The 22,673-nt window shown below is 31.8% G+C and overlaps 2 protein-coding genes across 2 annotated transcripts; both read right to left on the minus strand.

Moving 5' to 3' along the window:
* Window positions 1–326: 326 nt before the first annotated feature.
* On the minus strand, window positions 327–22,634 carry LOC139516763 (U2 small nuclear ribonucleoprotein auxiliary factor 35 kDa subunit-related protein 2-like). Its single transcript, XM_071307054.1, has 10 exons — window positions 22,460–22,634; window positions 16,891–16,982; window positions 15,704–15,909; window positions 14,205–14,288; window positions 5,985–6,023; window positions 5,473–5,579; window positions 5,012–5,118; window positions 4,473–4,635; window positions 2,155–2,264; window positions 327–1,095 (listed from the first exon to the last, which is right to left on the minus strand). The coding sequence occupies exons 1-10, from the start codon at window positions 22,534–22,536 to the stop codon at window positions 359–361; spliced, it is 1,722 nt and encodes a 573-aa protein (XP_071163155.1). The 5' UTR covers window positions 22,537–22,634; the 3' UTR covers window positions 327–358.
* On the minus strand, window positions 19,855–21,201 carry LOC139518167 (tigger transposable element-derived protein 6-like; the record flags this gene model as incomplete). The annotated part of the gene is given in 2 exon segments (XM_071309859.1): window positions 19,855–20,739; window positions 20,742–21,201. Coding segments are annotated over 2 exon segments (1,197 nt in total), but the record flags the coding sequence as incomplete, so codon positions are not given.
* Window positions 22,635–22,673: the final 39 nt, after the last annotated feature.

The following is a 22,673-nucleotide window of genomic DNA, read 5'->3' on the forward strand; positions in this document are numbered from 1 at the left end:
ATTTACATTATGAGGATTTAATAGGGTATTTCTCTGCATGTTTTTTTATAAAGATATTAGTCAATTATTTACAATTAATCTTGTGACTTTTGGACATAACAGGCATGTTGTGTGGTTGGCTGGGACAAACAAAACAACAACTAAACTTGAGCTAGACACCAAAAGGATAATTCTGATTCAGGTCAAGTATGGTCAAGCTTGGTTCTTTGGTTTCATCAGTGATGATATTTTTTTATATCTGCTCAACTAGGTAAGCTAACACAATGAACGACATTTGAGGCAGTTTTTTTCATGTATCATTGTAATTGATCTATTCATTTTGAAGATTTATCATTTCATTTTTTATTTTTTTATTTTCTTATTCAACGGACACTGATTGTTCACTATCCTCTTTACTAAGACTAATCTCTTGATCTGTGCCTATTTTATCATTTGAAGCAGTCTTAATAGAACTTTTGTCTGATCCAGAATGTTTCTTGCTCTTTTTATGTTTGTGCTTCTTTTTCTTATTTGATTGTCTACTTGGCGATCTAGAGATTGATCTACTCCTTGAAAAACTCCTTGACTTAGAACGTTTATGTTTTGACACTTGGCGAACACTCCTGTCTTTAGAAATTGCCTTTGACTGAGACCTTGACCTTGACCTTGATCTTAAGTATCTGTTTCTTTCTCTCTCTCTTGATCGTGATTTTTCATAATTCTTCCTTTTTGAATAATGACTTGAACTCCTTTCAATAGATTTTCTTTTAGATCTTGATCTAGACCTTGATCTTGAATATCTTCTACCCCTTGAATGTGACCTTGAGTATCTATCTCTTGACCTTGATCTGGAATGTCTATGAGATCTATATTTGCTTCTTGACCTATGATCATCTTGAAACCGATCTCTGGAGTATGAGTGTCTGTCATGTGATTTTTTATAAGGTGATCTTGATCTTGATCTATTAGATCTGCTTGATCTCTGACTTCTTATCGATCTGTTATAAGAATTATTTTGAGGTTTATCATACTCCCAGAATTCATTCCTTGGATTCTTAAACACATGTAAAAAGTTACAGTTCCTTCCTTTTGGACATCTTCCTCGTCCAAACAGTCCTAAAAATATGCAAATTTAAAAATTAGATTATTTTCTTATTCATGTCTGTTAAGTTTTGTTTCAAGTTAATGAAAACAGCAGAAATTGTTGTTCAACTTCTTCATATTTAGAAAAAATGCAAATTATACAATCTGCATAGGAAAATCCCAGTACCAATCTGATTTAATGTACATGTGGAAGATGTGGTACAATGTATATAGTTTCATTCTATTTATATGTAAACTGCAAAACTAATGCAGTAAATGTCACCCTGATTGTTCTTCTACATTTTCTATCGTCCCATCTTGCAATAAATGTGGAATGTGTCCATGGGACATGGATGACGCCCCTGCTTGCATATCATAAATAAAGTTATAAAGGAACATAACTGAAAAACAGTAAAAGTTACAATACCCAAATTTGTACTTGATTTGAGTTTTGAGGTAATAAGGATTGTATACTATTTGGTAGAGGTAAGCTAAAGTTAAAAGAATGAAAACAAAAATTCAGCAATTTTTCCATTTGTAAAGGGGCATAACTCTAGAATGTTCAAAGTGACGCCACCAAAATTCAAACTTGATTTAGGTTTTGTTCTAATAAGCACTTTGTTTAAGTTTCATTACAATTGGTAGAGGCAAACTAAAGTTAGAGAACAGAAACAAACTTTGGGACGTACAGACAGAAAAGGGTATAACTAAATGCCCGCTCTGCATAAAAATATTGAAATCATTTTCAAAAACAAAATAAAAATAGTTTCAAAAAGAACACATCCCTGAAAAATCAAACACAGCAAGAATGGTCCATAGTACACAGATGCCCCATCCCCACTGTCATTTTCTATGTTCAGTGGACCGTGAAACTTGGGTAAAAACTCTAATTTGGCATTAAAATTAGAAATATCATATCATAGGGAACATGTGTATTAAGTTTCAAGCTTATTTGACTTCAACTTCATCAAAAACTAAATGAACCAAAAACTTCATGTGACAGATGGACGGACAAACAAACGAATGCACAGACCAGAAAACATTATGCCCTGTCCCATAAATGGGGCATTAAAATCAAAATGAAGACTTTACCACATATGGCTGATTTCCATGATTTGATTAAAACTGGCTCACAGCTGATCTGTTTACCAGCATAGAAACGACCGTTCATTTTTACCATTGCAGCAAGAGCCTCTTCATCACTGAAAAAGAAAAACATGTTTATACTGAAAAGTAAATAAAATTGTATGTAATTGATTGAATAAAATCCAAATAGGCAAATAAATGAGGTGAGCTTACATTGTTGACCACACCATCAAACTTTTAATGGTTCATTTTTTTTATGAAGTTCCTTGCAAATTTTATGTATGCATTTACGCTGGACATAAGGCACTCATCCATCATCATGTATACATTTCCTCAGAGATGGGGTTCATAATTACAGTACACTATTTAACAATGCTTTACAATATTCAGACCAAAAGTATAATCCTTTATGCACATGTTATATGGTATATTAAGGTTTATGTAGGTGCGTTTTATTTTCCTTCATAAAAAATACTGTGAAAGTACTTTTATTTGTGGGGTACCAATTTTCGTGGTTTTCGTGGATGTTTTGATCCACGAATTTAAGTGTCCAACGAAATAAAACAACCAATGTCCAAATCGAGACATGGAAAGATCCCCATCGGTAGGTTTGACTATTGATCAATATGATCTAGAGAATATATTGAATAACGCCAAATCTGAGAATACTTTAATAGCAGTCACAGAACTACAACCACATGCAGGATTATACTCATTTAATCTTTAATAACCTAAACTGTTCAACTTTAGATCTTTAAATTCTCATAAAAAAGATTTTTGATTGATAAAGTGTTCATTTTATATCCTCCTAGTTCTCGTACATACGGGAAATAATAATTTCATGCTGGGCTTGATTTTGATAATAACTATTTGACAATTCAAGATACGTTTATAGCATTTGTTTATGTTAATGTTTTCTTTAGGTGACATGTTTATGGCTTAATTAACACCTTTTGGTCTTAAATCTGTTGATCACTTTATCATGGGTTAATTAGTGTTATCACTACGATTTACACGGGTCAATGTTTACTTTGCAATTTCCTTCAATCCAGACTGTTTGTAACCTTTATTTCTAAAGGCTTTAATTTTTAATTTTTTTTTTTTAGAAAACTAAAATCCACGAATTTAAAAACCAACGAACATGTAAATAATGCTCAAACCACGAAAATTGATACCCACGAATTAAAGTCCTTTCACAGTAATATAATCCATGAAACAGTACCTTGTAGATTGTATGTATATTTCCTCTGAGATATGATTTATTGTTACAGCACAACATGGTAACAATTTCTTTTTATGTTAAACCAAATTATCTCCCTTTACACACATTTTATATTGAGTATTAAAGTTTGTCTATTTGTTTTCTTTTATTGAATCAAAACTAGTAATTATATCCATGTAACAGTACCTTGTAAAATTGTAGGTATACATTTCCTCTGAGATTTGTATAATAGTTACAGCTATGGTAATAATGCTTTAAACAAATCATACCAAAATTATCTCCCTTTACACACATTTAATATTGAGTATTAAAGTTTATGTCTATTTGTTTTATTTTATTGCATCAAAACTAGTAATTATATTCTTGAAACAGTACCTTGTGAAATTGCATGTATACATTTCCTCTGAGATTTGGATAATAGTTACAGCTATGGTAACAATGCTTTAAACAAATCATACCAAAATTATCTCCCTTTAAACACATTTAATATTGAGTATTAAATTTATGTCTATTTGTTTTATTTTATTGCATCAAAACTAGTAATTATACCCATGTATCACTAACTTGCGAATAGTATGTATACATTTTCTGGGAGATGTGGTTCATAATTACAGCTATAGTAACAGTGCTTTAAACAAATCATACCAAAATTATCTCCCTTTACACACATTTTATATTTAAGAATTGAATGCTTCTTTTTGTAACTTCATTGGGGTGTAAAAGCGTTGACCGGAGTACATTTTGTATGAAGTGGAGCCGCGCTCTGTACACAGTCAACACTTTTACAACCCTATAAAGTTAGAAAAAGAAGCATTCAATACTTATAATTACATTTTTTAGCAAGGATCATGAAAACACGACTTTTATCAAGTTTTTATTTAATTTACCTGTGCACTTTATTTTGGGACCTCCTGTCATCATGAATGATGAATTTTATTGTGTAATGAAGTTGTTTAAGGAATAACAAAGCTTGCAGTTAGCCAATCAGAATAATGTATTATAATGAAACATACATCTAATGTAATTATTGAGTATTAAAGATAATGTCTATTTGTTTTATTTTATTGCATCATAAACAGTAATCATATTCATGAAACAGTACCTTGCAAATTGTATGTATACATTTCCTCTGAGATGTGGTTCATAATTACAGCACACTTTAACCTGTACGACCTTCCCAACTGCTTTAAATTCTGGTACAATGTCATCATAAAAATCTCGAAAATTGTTGTACAATTCTCCTTCTTCATATTCCAGTATGAGATCTGAAAAGATATAACATTCTTCCGTGATTTTTCTTAAATACATAATAAAGAGAATCGTTTAAAATATACATCGTAAGACTGTTGCTCAAATCTAAGTATTAACTGATCGGAAAATTATTGAATTAATTGAATTAATAAACAGGATAATATAACCTGGACACTTCTTGGTTTACAGAAAAATAGTGATATCACTATGACATCGTAAACATGTCAAAATTGACATATATTCAAAACTATAATATGTGTCAGACTTATGTCTTATGAACATTTGAAGAATGCTGTTTGGTATATTACTAAATCTTCCTAATTTAAAAATCAAAGGGTCAAAAATGTGGCCTGATCATAATTTCATCATAGGTATTAACATAAAAACTACCAGTGTCATTTTCGTCCAGTAACCCTTGTTCAAGCTCAAAATGGCTGTACATTCCTCTCATCAAAATTGTTGTGCTTGTATCAGGTTCTGGATGTCCTCTTGAACATCTGAAATTATAAAATATTTTTCTTCTTTATAATGTTATATAAACAAATGAGGAAGTGTTTTGCTAAGGCCAATGTCAGTTATATGTAGTGTACTAATTGATTGTTAGTTAGTTTGTAAATAAATATTTACATGCTTCTTGCATGTGCATAAAATTTTCCAATCAAACCTGAATAAGTCAAAATATGAATAAAATTTAAGTATAAATTAAATTTATACCATCTTTCAACCACTACAGAGAGTGACAAATATAATGCTCATTGAAAAGGTATCAAGAAAACACAACTACATTTAAAATAACATATATATTCTAATTTAAGTTCTTTAAATTTCATAAAAGAAACAACTTTCTTTACCTTTCATTAAACCTACAAGCTCCAGTTTTGGCAAAGAATGGACAAGTTTCCCTCTCTTTTCCTGGTATAAGTGATGCTATAGGGTTATGCCATGGTTCTTCTCCTTCCTTCAGAATAATTTTCACACAATATTAAAAACAAAATTCAAATACCAGGTACCCTCGCCGTATGTTAATAATCTAAACAACCTTAGTATGTAGCCGTTCTGAATCTGGAAGCTCTAACTATAATACTTTAGGTGTGCACAGACTGGATTCACTCAGTACTTTTTGTTCCATTTATAATAAACTATATTTTTTCTACACATAAGTTATAAATATTCATTAACATTGAGAAATTATCAATTGACCCATCCACTATATGGTATACAAAGAGTTAAAACTGTTAAAAGAATTAAAAGAAATGGGTCTTTCAAATCAAGTCTCTGATGTTTAACAAGTAGCTTTGCAAAAATAATTACGACATCAACACTTTGTATTTTTAATAACTAAGAATTGATAAATATATCTCACCTTATTTTCGTTAGCTGTAGCCTGCTTAAGCAGTGAATCCTAGAAAACAGCACCATCATACAATATTTATATCTGATACTGAAAGTTAAGCTTGTAAACTTTCATTAGAAAAAAATCACATAAGCCTATTCATGATAAATACAATCAAAACGTTGCCCACAATTTTCGTGTCTCTTTACATATATGGTTAACCATTCAGAAACATGTATTGTCTTAAAAGTTGCAGACATTCTTTAATTTGAAAAATATCTGAGAAATTTCTTTCTAAATTATTGTCCAGGGTTATAAAATTACATGCAAGTTAATGTTAACTTTAAATATTTTTTGGCTGATAAAAACATGTTTGAAAGACAGATACTAAATGTGTGAAACTGAACACACTTCTTTCATATATAAACTAAATAGTTTTTTTAAAAGATACATTCCATCTGAAACATCTTTCCTCATCTCTACACATGTATGATAGTTAAGGAAACATTGTTTTTTCATTAGGAAAAAATATATGGCAATAAAAACATAATAAGGATATATGTACATGATAGTGATGATACATGTACATTAATTTCTATAAATACAGAATACTTATAATGCGAGAAAAAAGGTATTCTAAATGTTTCTTTATTTAAAACATTTAATTTTAATCATGCATTTTTTTTTAATACTAAATCCACACATTTATTCCCAAATTCTTATGTTAAATTTCTTGTAGACGTTGAAGTATGCTTCTATGTCATGTGGTCTCTAATGAAGAGTTGATTGATTGGCAATTATACCATATCTTCTTATTCTTATATTTGCAGAAACTCAAACTATCATTAATCATTTCAGGGCTATTCCAGTAAAAATTATCCAGGGGGGGGTGGAACGCCACTTATTTTTTGACCCCCCCACCTATGGAAAAGATTAAAAAAATACACCCCCACCTAGAACATGTATTTTCTTCCAAGACCCCCTACCTAGAGAAAAAAAATAAAAGTTAGCTAGTTTTTTAAAGTATACAAAAATGTTGCATCCTGTCAAATAAATGTAAAATTTGTTGGTTTATCTATTTCAGTGCATCCAAAAAGGGGGGGCCCCCTGGCCCCCCCTAAATCCGCCTCTGGTCTCAATGGCAATCATACCACATCTTCTTTTTTATACTAGCTATGTTGCTATTAAAATATAAAATGAAACATGTAACAATGTTATGGAGCAGCAGACGACAGATGCAACATGACGGCAATAGCTCACAGTGACCGAAAAAGGGGGGTGCGATTTTAATTATGGGCCATTTTATTTTTAAAACTGTCAATAACATTTTCAGGTACGACATATTCTTCAGGTGGGGAAACTGGTTGGCACCAACCATTTGATGTTTCAGAGTTTAGTTTGAGTCATAAAATATTTTTGGTAGGCACAATGTAATTCTTTTTTTTATTTTTTGTATTTCTTATATACATTTTTTTTTTCAATAGGCAAATGTTGAGGAAGATGATATACTCTCCTGTGTAACAAGGCCATATTTTTCCGCAAAAATTAGGCCATTTTTTTCCTTCAATACCACCCACGCAACATGCGCAATAAAAATCTAATTGTCTGTGCCAAATATAAATATTTTTTTATGGACCGCATAGTTTGGATGTCACCCACACATATTTTTTTGTGGGGAGACGGTATACAAGGGAGAGGGTACTTGAAGTTGTTATAAACTGTATGCAATAAAATATTATTTGGGACAAAAATTGCAAAGAATTGGCCAGTCCACCTTATTAAGGACATATTCTTTGCAAGGAAAGAGATTTAAGTACAGCAAATTCTGCCATTTCAATTTCAATGAATATACAATAACTTCTTCCAACCGCAACAATATTTAAGTTAACCTTTATTTACAATGTTTAAACTGGTACTGTTGCCTTGTTCATGTTCATGTTGGTTTTTTTTACATTAAATTTTGGTCTTCGTTGATACCATACTTATTCCAGACGTTCCGTATCAGAGGACATTTCAGGCAATTCCTCTGCACTTCTTGTATCATTATATCTTCATCACGGTGACAAGAATAACAGTATAGAGTACCATTAATTCATAGAACAAAACAACAAATCGCTGAAGAAGTCATGTTTACAAAATGTCAAAATGAGCCAAAGACCAAAAAATGACAAGGACAGTTAAGCGTCTTTTATGGAGACAAAAACTATATTCCTAAAAAGTCTTTGGGGTTCTTCAATCGAAATAATAGCAAGCTAAACTAAATGAGATTATTATAAGGGCTAAATCTCGTCTGTACTAGCCAAATTTAACAAATTTAAAGTTGTTTATAAAAAAAATATATATCATGAATGATGGTTAAAGGGAAACTTCGCAAAAAAATCAAAAATTGATATTATGTCCATTCTGTATAAAAATGCTCAAATTTATAGATATTAAAGTTTTATTCCGCTAAATAAGAGATCACCATCGATTTTAAATTTTGAGTATCAGTTCTCTGCGCTCCGCCATTTTGTAACCGTCTCCGATGAAAAATCCCGATATGTCTATAAACCACAAAGGAACAAAACTACAGTAAACGATGTAGTCGTAATTGCGTGTCGATATCTTGTCAATCGTACGGTTGTTTTATCTGACTGACTAACTTGATACGGAAAATGGTCTTATTTTAAAAAAAAAACCATATAGTCTGTTATTTTTAAACTGATAATATTGTAATTAGTTAAAAAGTCAAAGTTCAAATCATAAATAAGTGTTCCGTGGAAATTGTTTTCGAAAATCTAATTCGTTCATAATTCTTTTAAGTAATAAACTTTATTCAAATAAATTCGGATCTTCCCTCATCTGATCACCAGCTGCATGGCTAAAGGTATTACTCCCAAAGGTATTGGAAGGGGTGTAAGGTGACACGTCCAGGTATTCAATCGATTTCCTGTCCGGCAGACTTGCAAGTTCATGCATCGTTTCACTTCTGTAGGTATATTGATCAGTGTACACTACCGTAACTTATAACTTTCCATTTTGAACTATCAGGTGCATGTATAATATACATTTTTGTCTTGCGTGTCCGAAAGTGATATAATATACTAGTCATTACTGAACTCATACGCTTGTTTATAAATAACATTTCTGGTAAAGAATATTATTTATAAAAAAAAAAATACAATTTTTTTTTTTTGAAGAAATACAAATCTATTTACATATTTTTCCAAGGGTTAATTTGGGAAAATGTAATATATACTCGTTGTCAATAGTTTAGGACAGATTGGAACATACCAGAATTATTGATTTAAAAAAATGTGCGCACTTGTCGACGATTCGTGTATACATACGCCTGGGTAGAAAGTTACGGAACTATAGTCAGTAGCGCAATTTAAAATATGTATACATGTATACATTGAACATAAGAAAGAAACATACATTTTGTGGGGTCTCTAAAAACACCGCAAAGGACCTCCTTTGTGCACAAAGGAGCACTAAGGACCCCAAAGAAGTTTGATAAGAGCACAAAGGACCTGAAATTCGCTTTAAAGCATAAAATTATTATAATTCCTGAAGAAAAATGTGAGAAAAAAAATTAATTTCAATAAAAATTGCGATTTTTATAATGTACGATATTGTGTTGTCACCGGTATCGGTTTGGAACCGAATTTATATCCGGGCTATGTGACAGCTCGTGTATGTGAATTTTTAAATAGTTATAATATGATATAACTGATAAAAACCTCAATTATTTTGTTGTTATAATTTTTTTTTTTAGACAAGAGACTTTACCAAAACTACGAAAATCATGTAAGGATACCGATGCTTTGCTGTTTTTTTTCTCAGCTGGTCTCATATTTCATTTTTTATGTATGGTAATATTTATTGCTATGACGAAAACTTATCTAAAGGCACAAAGAAAACGGTATGACCATTATTCTAAAGGTAGGTAATTAAATTAAATTTGGATTTGTCAATTCGTTTTTCATGAAATTAATTTCAATACACACTTTGTTTTTTAACAATTTATTCTACACAAAAACAAAAAGTATGTACCGAAATGTTCTTACTTGGTGAGTCTCAAATTACTTTAAAGAAAACGTTTCTAAGCCACAAAGGGGACAGTATGTGATTTTTTTCTGAAGGTAGGAAAATTGGGTTGATTTTTTCAATTCGTATTTTTTTCAGAAATTTCAATACACTCTGTTTTATCAAATTTTATTCTGTACAAAACACTTACGGACAGAAAGTAACAGAAAAAAGTCATAGGACAAAAAAATCACAATTCAGTTTTGAGGTTAGTTTTCTTTGAACACGAAAACACTTCTTTTGAAAAAAAATGTATTTTTCTTGAAGTTTTATTTATGAAGCAACTTTGTAATAAAAAAATATTCAATAAATATCAATAATTATTAAATAATTGTTACGAAAACAAAATGTCAACGAGGCTTGAATGGCTTCATTTTGCCAATAAATATATATCCTCTGCATGATTAAAAATTAATACATTTTCATTTATCAAGGTTAATGAGCTCCTAAACTTAGAAATGAATATATGTTAAAAAATATAAAAATATTTCAAATATATTTAACAATTATCAAAAAAATATTTGACTTTTTGTCCTATCAAATTTGTGACTTTCTGTCCGTTTACCTCCTCGGACATATTTCAGACCTAACTTGAAACTGTCTTATGAAGGTCTAAGTAAAGATATTCTAAACTTGTCGCAAGTTCTTTAAATTTTCAAATGGATATAAATCTTGACAAACAGTGTTTGCTTTATTTATCTATTTTCGATTTCATGTCCAGTCTGTATTTATATCATCAATCAATATTTTTTCATTGGAAATCAGTTCCCCCATTTCATAAATAATTTCAGTTCCTTTGTGCACTTATCAAACTACTTTGTGGTCCTTTGTGCTCGCTAATACTTACATAATTTTCGTAATTTTGGTAAAGTCTCTTTATTACAACAAAAAATTTAAGCATACTAATTGACGTTTATATACTATCTGTTTATATAATATTATAACTGGTTTAAAAATTTCACATACATGAGCTATCGCATAGCCCGGATATGATGTCGGTTGCAAACCGATACCGGTGACAACACCAAATCGTACATTATAAAAATCGCAATTTTTATTGAAATTAATTTTTTTTTTTTACATTTTTCTTCAGGAATTATAATAATTTTATGCTTTAAAGCGAATTTCAGGTCCTTTGTGCTCTTATCAAACTTCTTTGGGGTCCTTAGTGCTCCTTTGTGCTCCTTTGTGCACAAAGGAGGTCCTTTGCGGTGTTTTTAGAGACCGCATTTTGTGTAAATTGTGGGAAAAGTTTTGTAAATAGACTAGTCCACGTATGCCAACAGTATGTAATCAAGGAATTCGATAGACTATAATTGTATACCAAAAGAAGAAGAAGAAAAAAAAGAAACAATTTGATTTAAATACAGGTCAATTTATAACTTGCTTTGGTTCATCGAAGTTAAGAGCATAGTAAACTCACAGATTTTTATGTCAATTAGATTGTTCTCGAATAAAGGACGAAATTCGTCATCGTCACGTCAATTGTTCCGACATTCATGTAAAATATATGCAACTGGACGTACACTAATAATCCCTAACGGGGATGTGAATATTTTATAGGAAAACTATTGAGTATCAATTTCGGGATTTATTTTCTTTCTTGATATTCAATGACAGCAATTTAAAGAATAAACTGCTTGTCGGATATTTGTCCGCTTTAGGGGTATTCTTGCAAGTTGAACAGACTTATAATAACATTCAAAAATAGGGAAAGATAACATTAAATTCGTTGTCTTTTAATTTTATACATCGTTGGTCAAATTAGTTATTAAAGTATATATATACGTCGGGAGACGACGACTATTATAGTAGTCTCAGATTTTAATAAGGACGTTCCCGATTATGAATAAATTTGGTTGACGTTTTTCACACGTGAAAAGAATATCTATTCGTAATTTTTCGATTCCATTCCATGAAGATCCTTAAATTTCCTGTCAACTTTTTAAACCTCTTATTAAGTACAAAATTATTTTTTCTTTATTCGTACATATTATATTCCACTTCGGTAGAGTTAACTTCAGATAGTTTCAGATATTAATTAATGCATGGCTTTCAAAAGTCTAAATGTAAGTGTTCTCGTACATTTTTTCGCCTAATAAAAACATATAAAAATGATTTAGTAAAGCTATTTCTAATTTCTAAGTCCCCCTTTTTATGAGACATAAATCAAGGACATTTCATTCTGACATATGAATTAAGTTTCCCGTCTTTAAGCCAAAATTGTGTATTTCTTAGTAAATTAACTTATTTGAATTCAAATAAATAATACCACCAAATATAATTAAATAATTCCACGGCGATCAATTTTTATTTCTCACCAACTTAAATATGTATTTTTAATGTGTGTATTAAATGCTCCCACTGATCCGAATAGACAGTCACACCTGGCAAGGTGTGCCCTAGAGGCGTGGTTAAATACTGAAGTGCAAATAACAATTTACCTTTCAACAAGCCATCTACGAGTATTGCCACAGAACCGTGAATACACACATCAGTGGCGGATCCAGGGGGGGGGTTCCGGGGGTGCGCACCCCCCCTTTATTTTTGCCGATCAATGCATTTGTATCGGGACATATGTTTTGCACCCCCCCCTGCACCCCCCCTTTGCCCTGGGTTAGCACCCCCCCTTTCGAAAATTCCTGCATCCGCCCCTGCACATCGTATAAACCTAGTCATGGCAGAGATAGTAAAAGGTCAATAAGAGTACACCAACATATCGTCTTTACAGATTATTGTACTTTAATTTGTTCACCTTATCAGTCCGAAAATGCATTTATTAAAAATAAATGTATAACTTTTTGTGTTGTCTACAAAAATAATTCGAATATATACGTTTAACATAGATAATTTATCTCACGAATGAGTACAATTGAACGTCTGTGCGTTTTATCTTCTTAATATCGGATGGTTATTAGATAAAGCATAAGTCATTGGCGCGCTTACCATTACGTTAAAATATGATTAAAAACCAAGACTTTTAATGATTGTATTTTAAATCCCGGCATGCAAAAATCAGGAGAAAACGTCACGACCTACAGGAAGTAGTTGATATTTTTTCATTAATTATTGAATTTCTCCTTTATTACTGCACATATAGCGATACAACTTTGTGAATATATATATTATGTCATAATGAACATATTTAAACCATAAATAAAAAATCGTGAATTTTCCCTTTAATTACGTTTTTCGGATTATCAGTTAGACCGCATGGTTTTATTATTACAATAGGAAAACACCAGAGACGTGAAATCGCATGGTTCTATTATCATAGGTAAACATCCGAGACGTCCCAAAAATATATAGGTGCTCCTATTATTGGAGGAACATTACACAGTTGTGTACACACACATGGCGGCATGGAACACGATCGGAAATTCATTTGACGATATCTAAACGTTTCGAAACGAAGTGAAAAGTATTGTGCGCCATGTGGGCGCTTACATTTGTCACTGTATGCACCATTTCTTGTCAATATGCGCTATAGGCGCAGGGGGCACTTCCTTCCCGATCACTGGTTTGACAAGAACACAAACGGACGCTTAAAATTAGTGGTCTGCCAACTTTATTTGCAGTCGGATGACCTTTTCAGGAGAATCTTCCTTCATAACAGGGGGAACAATATGTTTAACCTATCATTCAGAAACCCCCCACCAACAGAAATGAATTTAAATCGGGACCACCACCCTCCAGAATACAATTATGTTGATAACCCCCCACCTATGGAAAAAAATATCGTCGGCGTTCCACCCCTCCTAGGTAAATTTTATTGGAATAGCCCTCAGAGGAAAAGAACGACTCATCCAGACTAAAATGCATTACTAAGCAACTGCATGCTATATAAGGTATTTCAGATTTCTAACTTAATTTAGAGAACAAACAGGATGATTCCATTCAAAATCACCACTGTTGGTGCTGAATGAATCCTTATAAAACATGGTTCTCAAAGATGACACCATTTTAAGACTATGTCATATACATGTACTACCTATTAGAATAATCATACATTTCAGATTTCATACATAATTACCAGCAGTGACAGTGAAGAATTACCACCTAGGGTCATTTTTCAATGTATCACCGACTGTATTATATAAATCATAAACTTGGGCTATCTGAATAATTTCTAAGTAACACAATCAGAAATAAAAAGTGAGGATATCCTTTTGTGTTTTTAACCTGCTTATTCTTCCTTTTTTCTTCCTTTTCTTTTTCTTCTGTTTCCTTTTTCTGCCTTTCTTCCCATTCCTCTTTAATCTTTTTCTACAATAAATTTTTAACAATTAATACAATGAACCAATATTTCATGAGATATATGCTTATTGAGTACAACAGCATTGTTATGTTTTCAACCACTCATTCATTTTCCTTTTACAATGTATGCGTATGTTTTTAGAGTTGCTGAAGATAATCGCAAGAGCTTACCTGTAAAACAAATTTGATAAAAGACAAAAATTTGTAAGGGGTTCTGTGGAACCATGTGTTTTGCCTGCAATTGATGCTGTCAGTGTTGAGTGTTTTGTTGCCTAGAAAAATGAGTTCATAAATATAGAATTTAAAAAAAAAATCATACTTTTTCTATAAATGCAAATATACACAAAAATCTTGTCCGACATGAATGAAATAAATACAGCTGCTCAATAAAAACTGCCTAATCCAGTTGTCCTTGTCATAGATTAGATCAACAACATACCTGTCAACTCACCCGTTTTTTGCGGGTGACACCCGTTATTTTCACCTCTCACCCGGGAGTTTTTCTTTACCCGGCGGGTCCCGGGAATTTCTAACATTACCCGTTTCACCCGGATTTCTGACCGGAATTGTTTCCGGTATTTAGAAGTAATGCGACCTTCGGTTTTATCGGTCTTTTTCAATGTAACCAAAAGTCAAAATGTAGGACTGTTTACCTGAGCTGTGAAATAGCTTCAGGTTATTCCTGTGGAAAAACTAAAACCACCCAAATAGTAAAGAGGGCCCTTTCAGTTGAAAATAACAAAGTGGTAGTTGAAAACAAGCCAAGATTTTTTGTTTTGTCAAAACTTGCTAAAACATTACTGGTTTTGCCAAACAGCAATGCAGACAGTGAGAGGGCATTTTCTTTAGTAAAGAAAATAGCTACAGAGTGTAGGGCTGATCTTAATAAGGATACACTGTGTGCTCTTCTTTCTTGTAAAATGAATACACATTTGCATTGCTATGAACTGAAACCAAGTGCAGTTTTTTTAAAGAATGCCAAGTCTGCTACTATGGAATATAACAATAGTCTGAAATAAACTTGTATACATGTTCTAACTGTTTCATATACATATTGACTATATAAATTATATGTAAACATATTTTTGTTCTTCAATTGAGCCCGCAAAATGTCGTACGCGTTATGACCTGAGATTTTTTTTCTCAATGCAGGTCATGACCTGACTTTTCATTTTCAGAGGTTGACAGGTATGCAACAAGTTTGTTAAACACAAAATAACATCTTGTGTGCAAATAATTTTGAAATATATTTGTGACAGTATAATTAACCTGAGTTTTCCATGGAAAGTTTAAATGTCAACACGTTATATTTTTTTAATCATTTGTGGTTAAATAAAGATCCGTCTGTTCCACAGAAAATCAGTTTACACTTAAGTACATGTACTCAAAACAAGAAATCTGTTATGTCATTTCAAGATACATACCTCCATTTCCACTTTTCTTATTTTTTCATTCTCTTCCCATTTTTTCTTTCTCTCGAATTCTTCAAGAGCTAGTCTTTCTTTTTCCATCCATAGTTTATTGAAGTATATTTTCTCTGCTTTTTCTCTCTTTTCTTCCAATTGTTCTATTTCTTTCCTCTGTCTTTCTTTTTCCTGGAAAGATGGACTTTCTTCTTTTTTCTTTTGTTCTATATATAAAACATAAGTTAAGGTTTTTATTTAGTTTTAAACTGAAAATCTTGGTGTCAGAGTAAAAAAAATATATTATGAAGTTTCCAACTATTAAGTTAAAACAATAAAAAATAACCTGCCCTGTGGTCCAAGGACACATTTATTGTCCTTTGGTTTTAATTGTCTACAAATATAGCCCCTAGTGTAAACGGTGTATAACTTGCTATTTTTTTTCATACACTTTACCCATTTATTTCTAGATATTTCATGCATGAAATATTAAGTAAGGGGAGTATATGCATGTTAAAAAAATTTGGGTGCTGAATCTTATGTTAAGTAGTGATTTCATTTCATTCTCAATTTTATTTGATTTAGTTAAAAAAAAAAGTAAAAAAAATAGTATGTCTGAAAGTGTCAAATTGAATTTTAGACCCTCACATAGAATTGTCCATATTTTGAGTTACAGCTGGTAGACTTTTCTATAACTTGATACTTTTAGTCCCAAACACTAAACTGTAAAAATCTTTTTAAAATAGAGCTAGTCCTTTTTCTAAAATTTGAATTAAATGTCTAAAAGAAATGCACTACGAAATAACTGTGTTCTAAGTGTCTTCTAAGGCCTTGTGAGAACATGATTTTTTTAAAAAGAAAGAAATTAAAAAAACTCTAAAGAAAGAGATTTTTTTAGTTTAAATTATCGTTACTTTTGACTGGAATGACCATGATTACTGGGACAGAAACATCCCAAGGTATTCATAGCACTTGAAAATATTTTCTCCAAATTTTGATTTATAGAAAATAGATAACATGACAGTCTTTATTAATAAAAGATATTGGATCAATAATAAATTTTAAAAATTCAATATAATTATTGTAAATCTATATATGTGTTTTGAATGAACCACATTTATAAGTGTTATGTCAGGCCCGTAGATAGGAATTTTGAATGTATACAAATATACAATTTAGTTGTTATTGATATTAAAGAATTGATTAACCTTCTTCCTCCTTTTTATCTCTCATTAATGCTTCATTCTGTCTTTTTCTTTTTCTTTTCTGCTTCTTCAATAATGCCTTCCACTGCTTATGACTGAAAAATAAGAAAAACTTGAACAATATACATTAATAATACATTCATTCCCATCCACCAGAAGAAATAATTAATTAGGAGGCTTTCAGGAGCTTGATTCACCTAGCAAAAATATGTCTAATGCTGTAAAATAAATATGTACAATGTCAGGGCTAAATAAGCTTCTGTGCACTCAGCCAAACCAAAACTTAAAAAAACAACATGTAAATAACTTGCCCTTCTCAATTTTTTTGGTTTATCATTTTAATGTTCACAGTTTCTTTACATCCAAATAGCGTTCGAAAATAAATGATCAATAAAGGGCAGTTGTGTTGTCAGTTTAATGTTACAGTCATGTACATGCAACTTAATAAATCATCATCAACATGATCAATACAAAATCTTTATTTATTTTAAGTACAAATCTGTCAAATAACTGCTAAATGCATTTCATGCTGTACATGCATGCTGTAAAATATAATCAATACTTATCTATTATTTGCAGTTTTTTGTTTTAACTTGTTTACCTCTAAAGTCTTGCACAACCAGTCAGGAGTAATACTCACATGACTAAGTGTGTTTATATTTACTAAGAAAGGTTGAACTATTTTTGAGGCAGAGTCAAATCCCTTAGACTTCATTTTTTTTATACATATACATTGTATATACAAGTAAAAAAAGTCTTATTTTCTTCTACTCACTTGTGCTCTGATATTGTTTAATTGCATAAATTGGCATGACTAATCCTAAATGTGGTTAGATTCTTGTTTATATATGTTACAAATGCATACTTGTATTACCAACATGACTAACATAGTTACCATTAATAAGAATACAACAGGCATCCATTTTTGTCTTAAAACACTTTTGAACTCCAAAATGAAAAATCAGCATCATTTTTGTCAGCAGTATTCAAATATATGTGTCAAATTTTGTTTCACTCCTCTTTTAACATGTTAAATAATAAGTTAATGATTTTGGATTCAGTAGTACAAATGTATATACAATGTACACATAGATTTGATTATTAATTTTCCTTTGATTTTCTTATACATGTAGCTGTTCCGTATTCAAAAAAAAGTAATAACAAGAGGCTGTCACAACGACAGCAAACCGGATTTATTAACATTTATTTGTGTCCTGGCAATATCACAAGAACCATTACTGATGAATGGTGAAAGTGAAAATCGTCAATATCAAATTTGACCTCCATTTTGTCATCAGTATCAACATATTAAAATTTGAAAAGCTTAGATTGAATGGTTCATGAGTAAATGCAACTACCTGAATGGAAACACCATTTTACGATCTTTCAAGAACGTCATTATTGAACTTGACCTCTATTTTGTCATCCGTAACAACATATATTAAAATTTCAAAAGCTTTGGTTGAATGGTTCATGAGAAAATGCACGGACACGACGGGAAACACCATTTTTCAATCTTTCAAGAACCATAACTCCCGAACGGTAAACGTCAAAATCGTCATTATTGAACTTGACCTCCATTTTGTCATCAGTAACAACATATTAAAATTTGGGAAGCTTTGGTAGAACAGTTCATATGTTAATGCACAGACACGACTGGAAACTCCATTTTTCAATCTTTCAAGAACCATAACTCCTGAACGGAAAAAGTCAAAATCGCCATTGTTGAACTTGACCTTCATTTAGTTGTCAGTAACAACATATTAAAATTTGGGAAGCTTTGGTAGAACAGTTCATGCATAAATACAGGGACACAACTGGAAACTCCATTTTTCAATCTTTCAAGAACCACAACTCCTGAACAGTAAAAGTCAAAATCGCCATTATTGAACTTGACCTTCATTTAGTTGTCAGTAACAACATATTAAAATTTTAAAAGCTTTGGTTCTCAGAACGGTTCATGAGTTAATGCAGGGACAACATTTGATTGCCGCCCGCCCGCCTGATGTTCACTTAAACCCAAAGTTTTTGACGGATTTACAACGAACTCAAAATTGTCTATTATGGTGCACAAGTTGTGCCTTATATGAGACAGAGAGTTAATGAATTTATGTGCAGTATACAGAAGGTATTTGAAAGATTGCGCATTAATTTTATAGAGGGGATTTTGTATAAGTTGTATACTATTGCCGTTAACCAGTTTGGCGGTCAGTATAAATGTAAATTGCACAGGTTTTTAGTTATCTGGGTAGTGACCACATACATGCGCGTCATATATATATAGGTAGAAGTTTATTTTTTTTTTTTTTTGTATACAAAATATTTGTATTCAAGTTTTATATACAACAGTATTTAAATGTGTTGTATTTAAATTTTGTAGATTATTTTGTTGCAGAACATGATATTGTCCAAGATTGTGACATCTTGTGTTTTTGATGGACTTTATTAATTTAGTTTGATCAACTAAACATGCAGATCAGATACATTTTGTATAAAAAATAAAATTTTCGAGGTGGTCACAGCGCCATTCAGTATCCAAACTTGTGTTTGTTTTATTGATTTTAGAAAGTAAAGGCTAATGTTGAAGTGTAAATAATTGGATGTGCTCAGTTATATTCACACATATGTTCAAATTAGATGGAGCATTTTAGCACATAAATACTTTATGTTTGGTTAAACAACGTGCATTAAAACATAATAAGGTTTAATGCTCTTAAACTTTCCTGAAAATTATACTACAGTAAAACCTGTATAAACCAACCAGCTATGGGACTAAGAAAATAGGCTGGTTTGGACAGTGGGTCAGTTTATTCAGGTTTTCTGATTTACCGGAAGTGTAGGAATGTACGTCGGATTTTTATAATGCAATGTCCTAATCCAATTAAAAACTATGTAAACATGTAATAACAAAAATGCTGAAAATAAATGTATTTAATAAAGTTTAAATCATGATTTGTGTACAATTATTTTAACATAAACAGGTCAAGTGTTCCCTGCTTTTTGACCATTTTGCTATGAACAATAGTGTCTTCTATCATAGTTTTCATTGGCATAAGAAATTTTAATATTCGGTCATCTTTCAAATTTGAAAAGTTAATCATATATCTAATGTTTTTTAACACATCCTCCTATGATAAATCGGCACCAGGAGCATCCATTTCAGGCTCGTCAACTTCACTTTCACTATCACTCGTTTCATACTCGCGTTCTTTAAATTGTTAACCAAAGTTTTTTCCCAGTCTCCGTCAAATGTTTCCTCCGTTCGCATAGCTTCCTCAATAGAGAGCATTTCTTTGAACGAAATATCATCATTTCCGGAAAATTGTCGTACCATCCCCATTAATTCTGAAAGTGGAATGTCATCATCCGGGTCTTCTTCATTGTCAGAGTCAACATTTTCATCGGGCTTCACAACGGGGAATCCAGCATTACGGAAACATGATGCAATTGTTGATTCTTTTGTATCACTCCAAGATTTATCAATCCAATGAACAGCATCGAGAACATTAATTTCTTTTGTCAGAGAAGTGTTGTCAGTGCAATTGTCGATCTTTGTTATGACATGTTTTAACATATGCTTCCTGTATCTGGCTTTGAATGCACGAATAATCCCAAGATCTAACGGCTGAAGTTTAGACGTAGTGTTCGGTGGGAAAAATTTAATCGTCACGTTACTTAGTCTAACTGAATCAGAATGCGATGTTGCATTGTCAAGAAACAATAATATTTTCCTCTTTTTAGATTTCATTTTCTTATTAATCTGCTGTATCCATTCAGTAAAGATGTAAGTTGTCATCCACGCTTTTTTGCTAGATTGCCAAATGACAGGCAAATTGTAACGTTTATGTTTTTAAAACATCTTGGTTTCTTTGCCTTGCCAATCACTAACGGCGGTAACTTTTCTCCTGTGCTACTGCATGCTAGCTTCACTGTTATTCTTTCCTTAGCTAATTTTCCACCTTTGCATGCTTCCCCTTTTTGGCCAAGTGTTTTGTCCGGTAATGCTTTAAAGAATAAACCCGTTTCATCTGCGTTAAACACATTTTCAGGTGTGTAATCCCCGACAATATTTTCCAGTTTAGATTTGAAATCGTCCACTACACTTTGATCAACATCAGCACTTTCACCGCAAACTTTAAAAAAGCCAATCGAAAATTTTGACCGCCAGCTTTCTAACCACCCATTTGATGCCTTAAAATCAGTTAAATCCAGGGTTTCTGCCAATTCTAATGCCTTTTCCTGAATAATTGGCCCACTCAACGGAATGTTTTTTGCTCTAGCTTGCTTGAACCACTGAAACACTAAGTCATTTAATTAGCTCTCCGTATTTACTTCCAGTATCATGTCGATTTCTTGCAGATGTTGTGTTGTCCTCGTAAATCGTTTTATATTCACCACTTCTCTTTAAAATGTCTGAAACAGTAGTCTTGCCAATCCCAAACTGTAATGCAAGATCTTTTTGCGTTGGCTTAGGTGTTTTTTCATATTCCGTTATAAGATCGTACTTTAGTTTCAATGTAAGTTCTTTGCGAGACCTTTTCGGCGACCGTGTATTAAGATTGTTATCAAGATCTTTTTTTCTCTTTTTAGGCGTACAGACCATGTAGACTGTACATAAAGTCTCCATTCTTGTTTGAACTAAATTATTTTAATGACCAATTAATATTGTTTATAAAAACAGTTCACTACAAGAAGTTCACGGTTTAACGCCTCGCAAGTTTAATACCCGTAAGGACCCTCTTGTGTAAACAAATTTGTGTTGATTGACATCGATCAATACTTTATCATGATGTACAGTTAAATAAATTAAACAGACCGGTTTTGACAGGTATTTAATAATGCAATTACGTGAAATGGGACTTCCTAATGAGATCGGAATTCAGAATACACAGGGGCCGGTTTATAGAGGGTATTTTTGCAAAGGTTATGAAGGGGAAATTTTGGGACTTTAATTTTTGACCGGAATAGACAGGAATCCGGTTTATTCAGGGTCCGGTTTACCCAGGTTTGACTGTACTTGTGTTTTCTGTTTTCATAGGTTGATTTATATGCTTATAATGAGCTCTATGCTTATAGTCACCATCAGCTGAAATTCGTAGCGGTTATCGTTAAAAATAATCTAAACTATCAAATTCGTTATATGGGGACAAAGTCCCCAATTACGGTCGAAAAATCAATAAAATCGTTAACTTTTTTTTCAGATCTACTTCCGTTTCCGGTCTTGTTTGCATGAGACTTTGAATAAAATGTATATTTATCAACATATCAACAAATATAGGAAGGAACTCAACACCCAATCATTTTTAATAATTGTTTGATATGAAAAAAACGTTACCTGGATAACAGCGTTTCTTTGTTTATATTGAATATGACGTCATAACTTAAATAACGTCACAACTAAACCCATAACAACAGGAAACGTTATGATATTTCCGTTTCTTTTATCAACATGTTTGAATTAAAAAAAAATAATTACAGACTTCGTCCCCATTCACAGGTAATGCCTGCCTCATATTAGGTTTTTTGGGGAAACATAAAATTATTTATTTCCTGTTTTAGGACATTATCATACCTAAATTTAACCTGCTGTGTAGATAAATTGTTATCTGGAATTTGATCTGAATCAGAAATGATGTCTTTATTCTCCATTTCTGACAAACTTTTATCAGGATATCAATTTAAACGAGTATGAAAGGGAAGGAGCACATTCCAAAAAATAATTCAATGTCAATATACATCTTGTTAGCTAAGCTATTATCAGCCTTCTATTAATCGTTCTAGAGATC

This window comes from Mytilus edulis, chromosome 3 (genome assembly GCF_963676685.1).
Source record: "Mytilus edulis chromosome 3, xbMytEdul2.2, whole genome shotgun sequence".
In the NCBI taxonomy this organism is placed as follows: domain Eukaryota; kingdom Metazoa; phylum Mollusca; class Bivalvia; order Mytilida; family Mytilidae; genus Mytilus; species Mytilus edulis.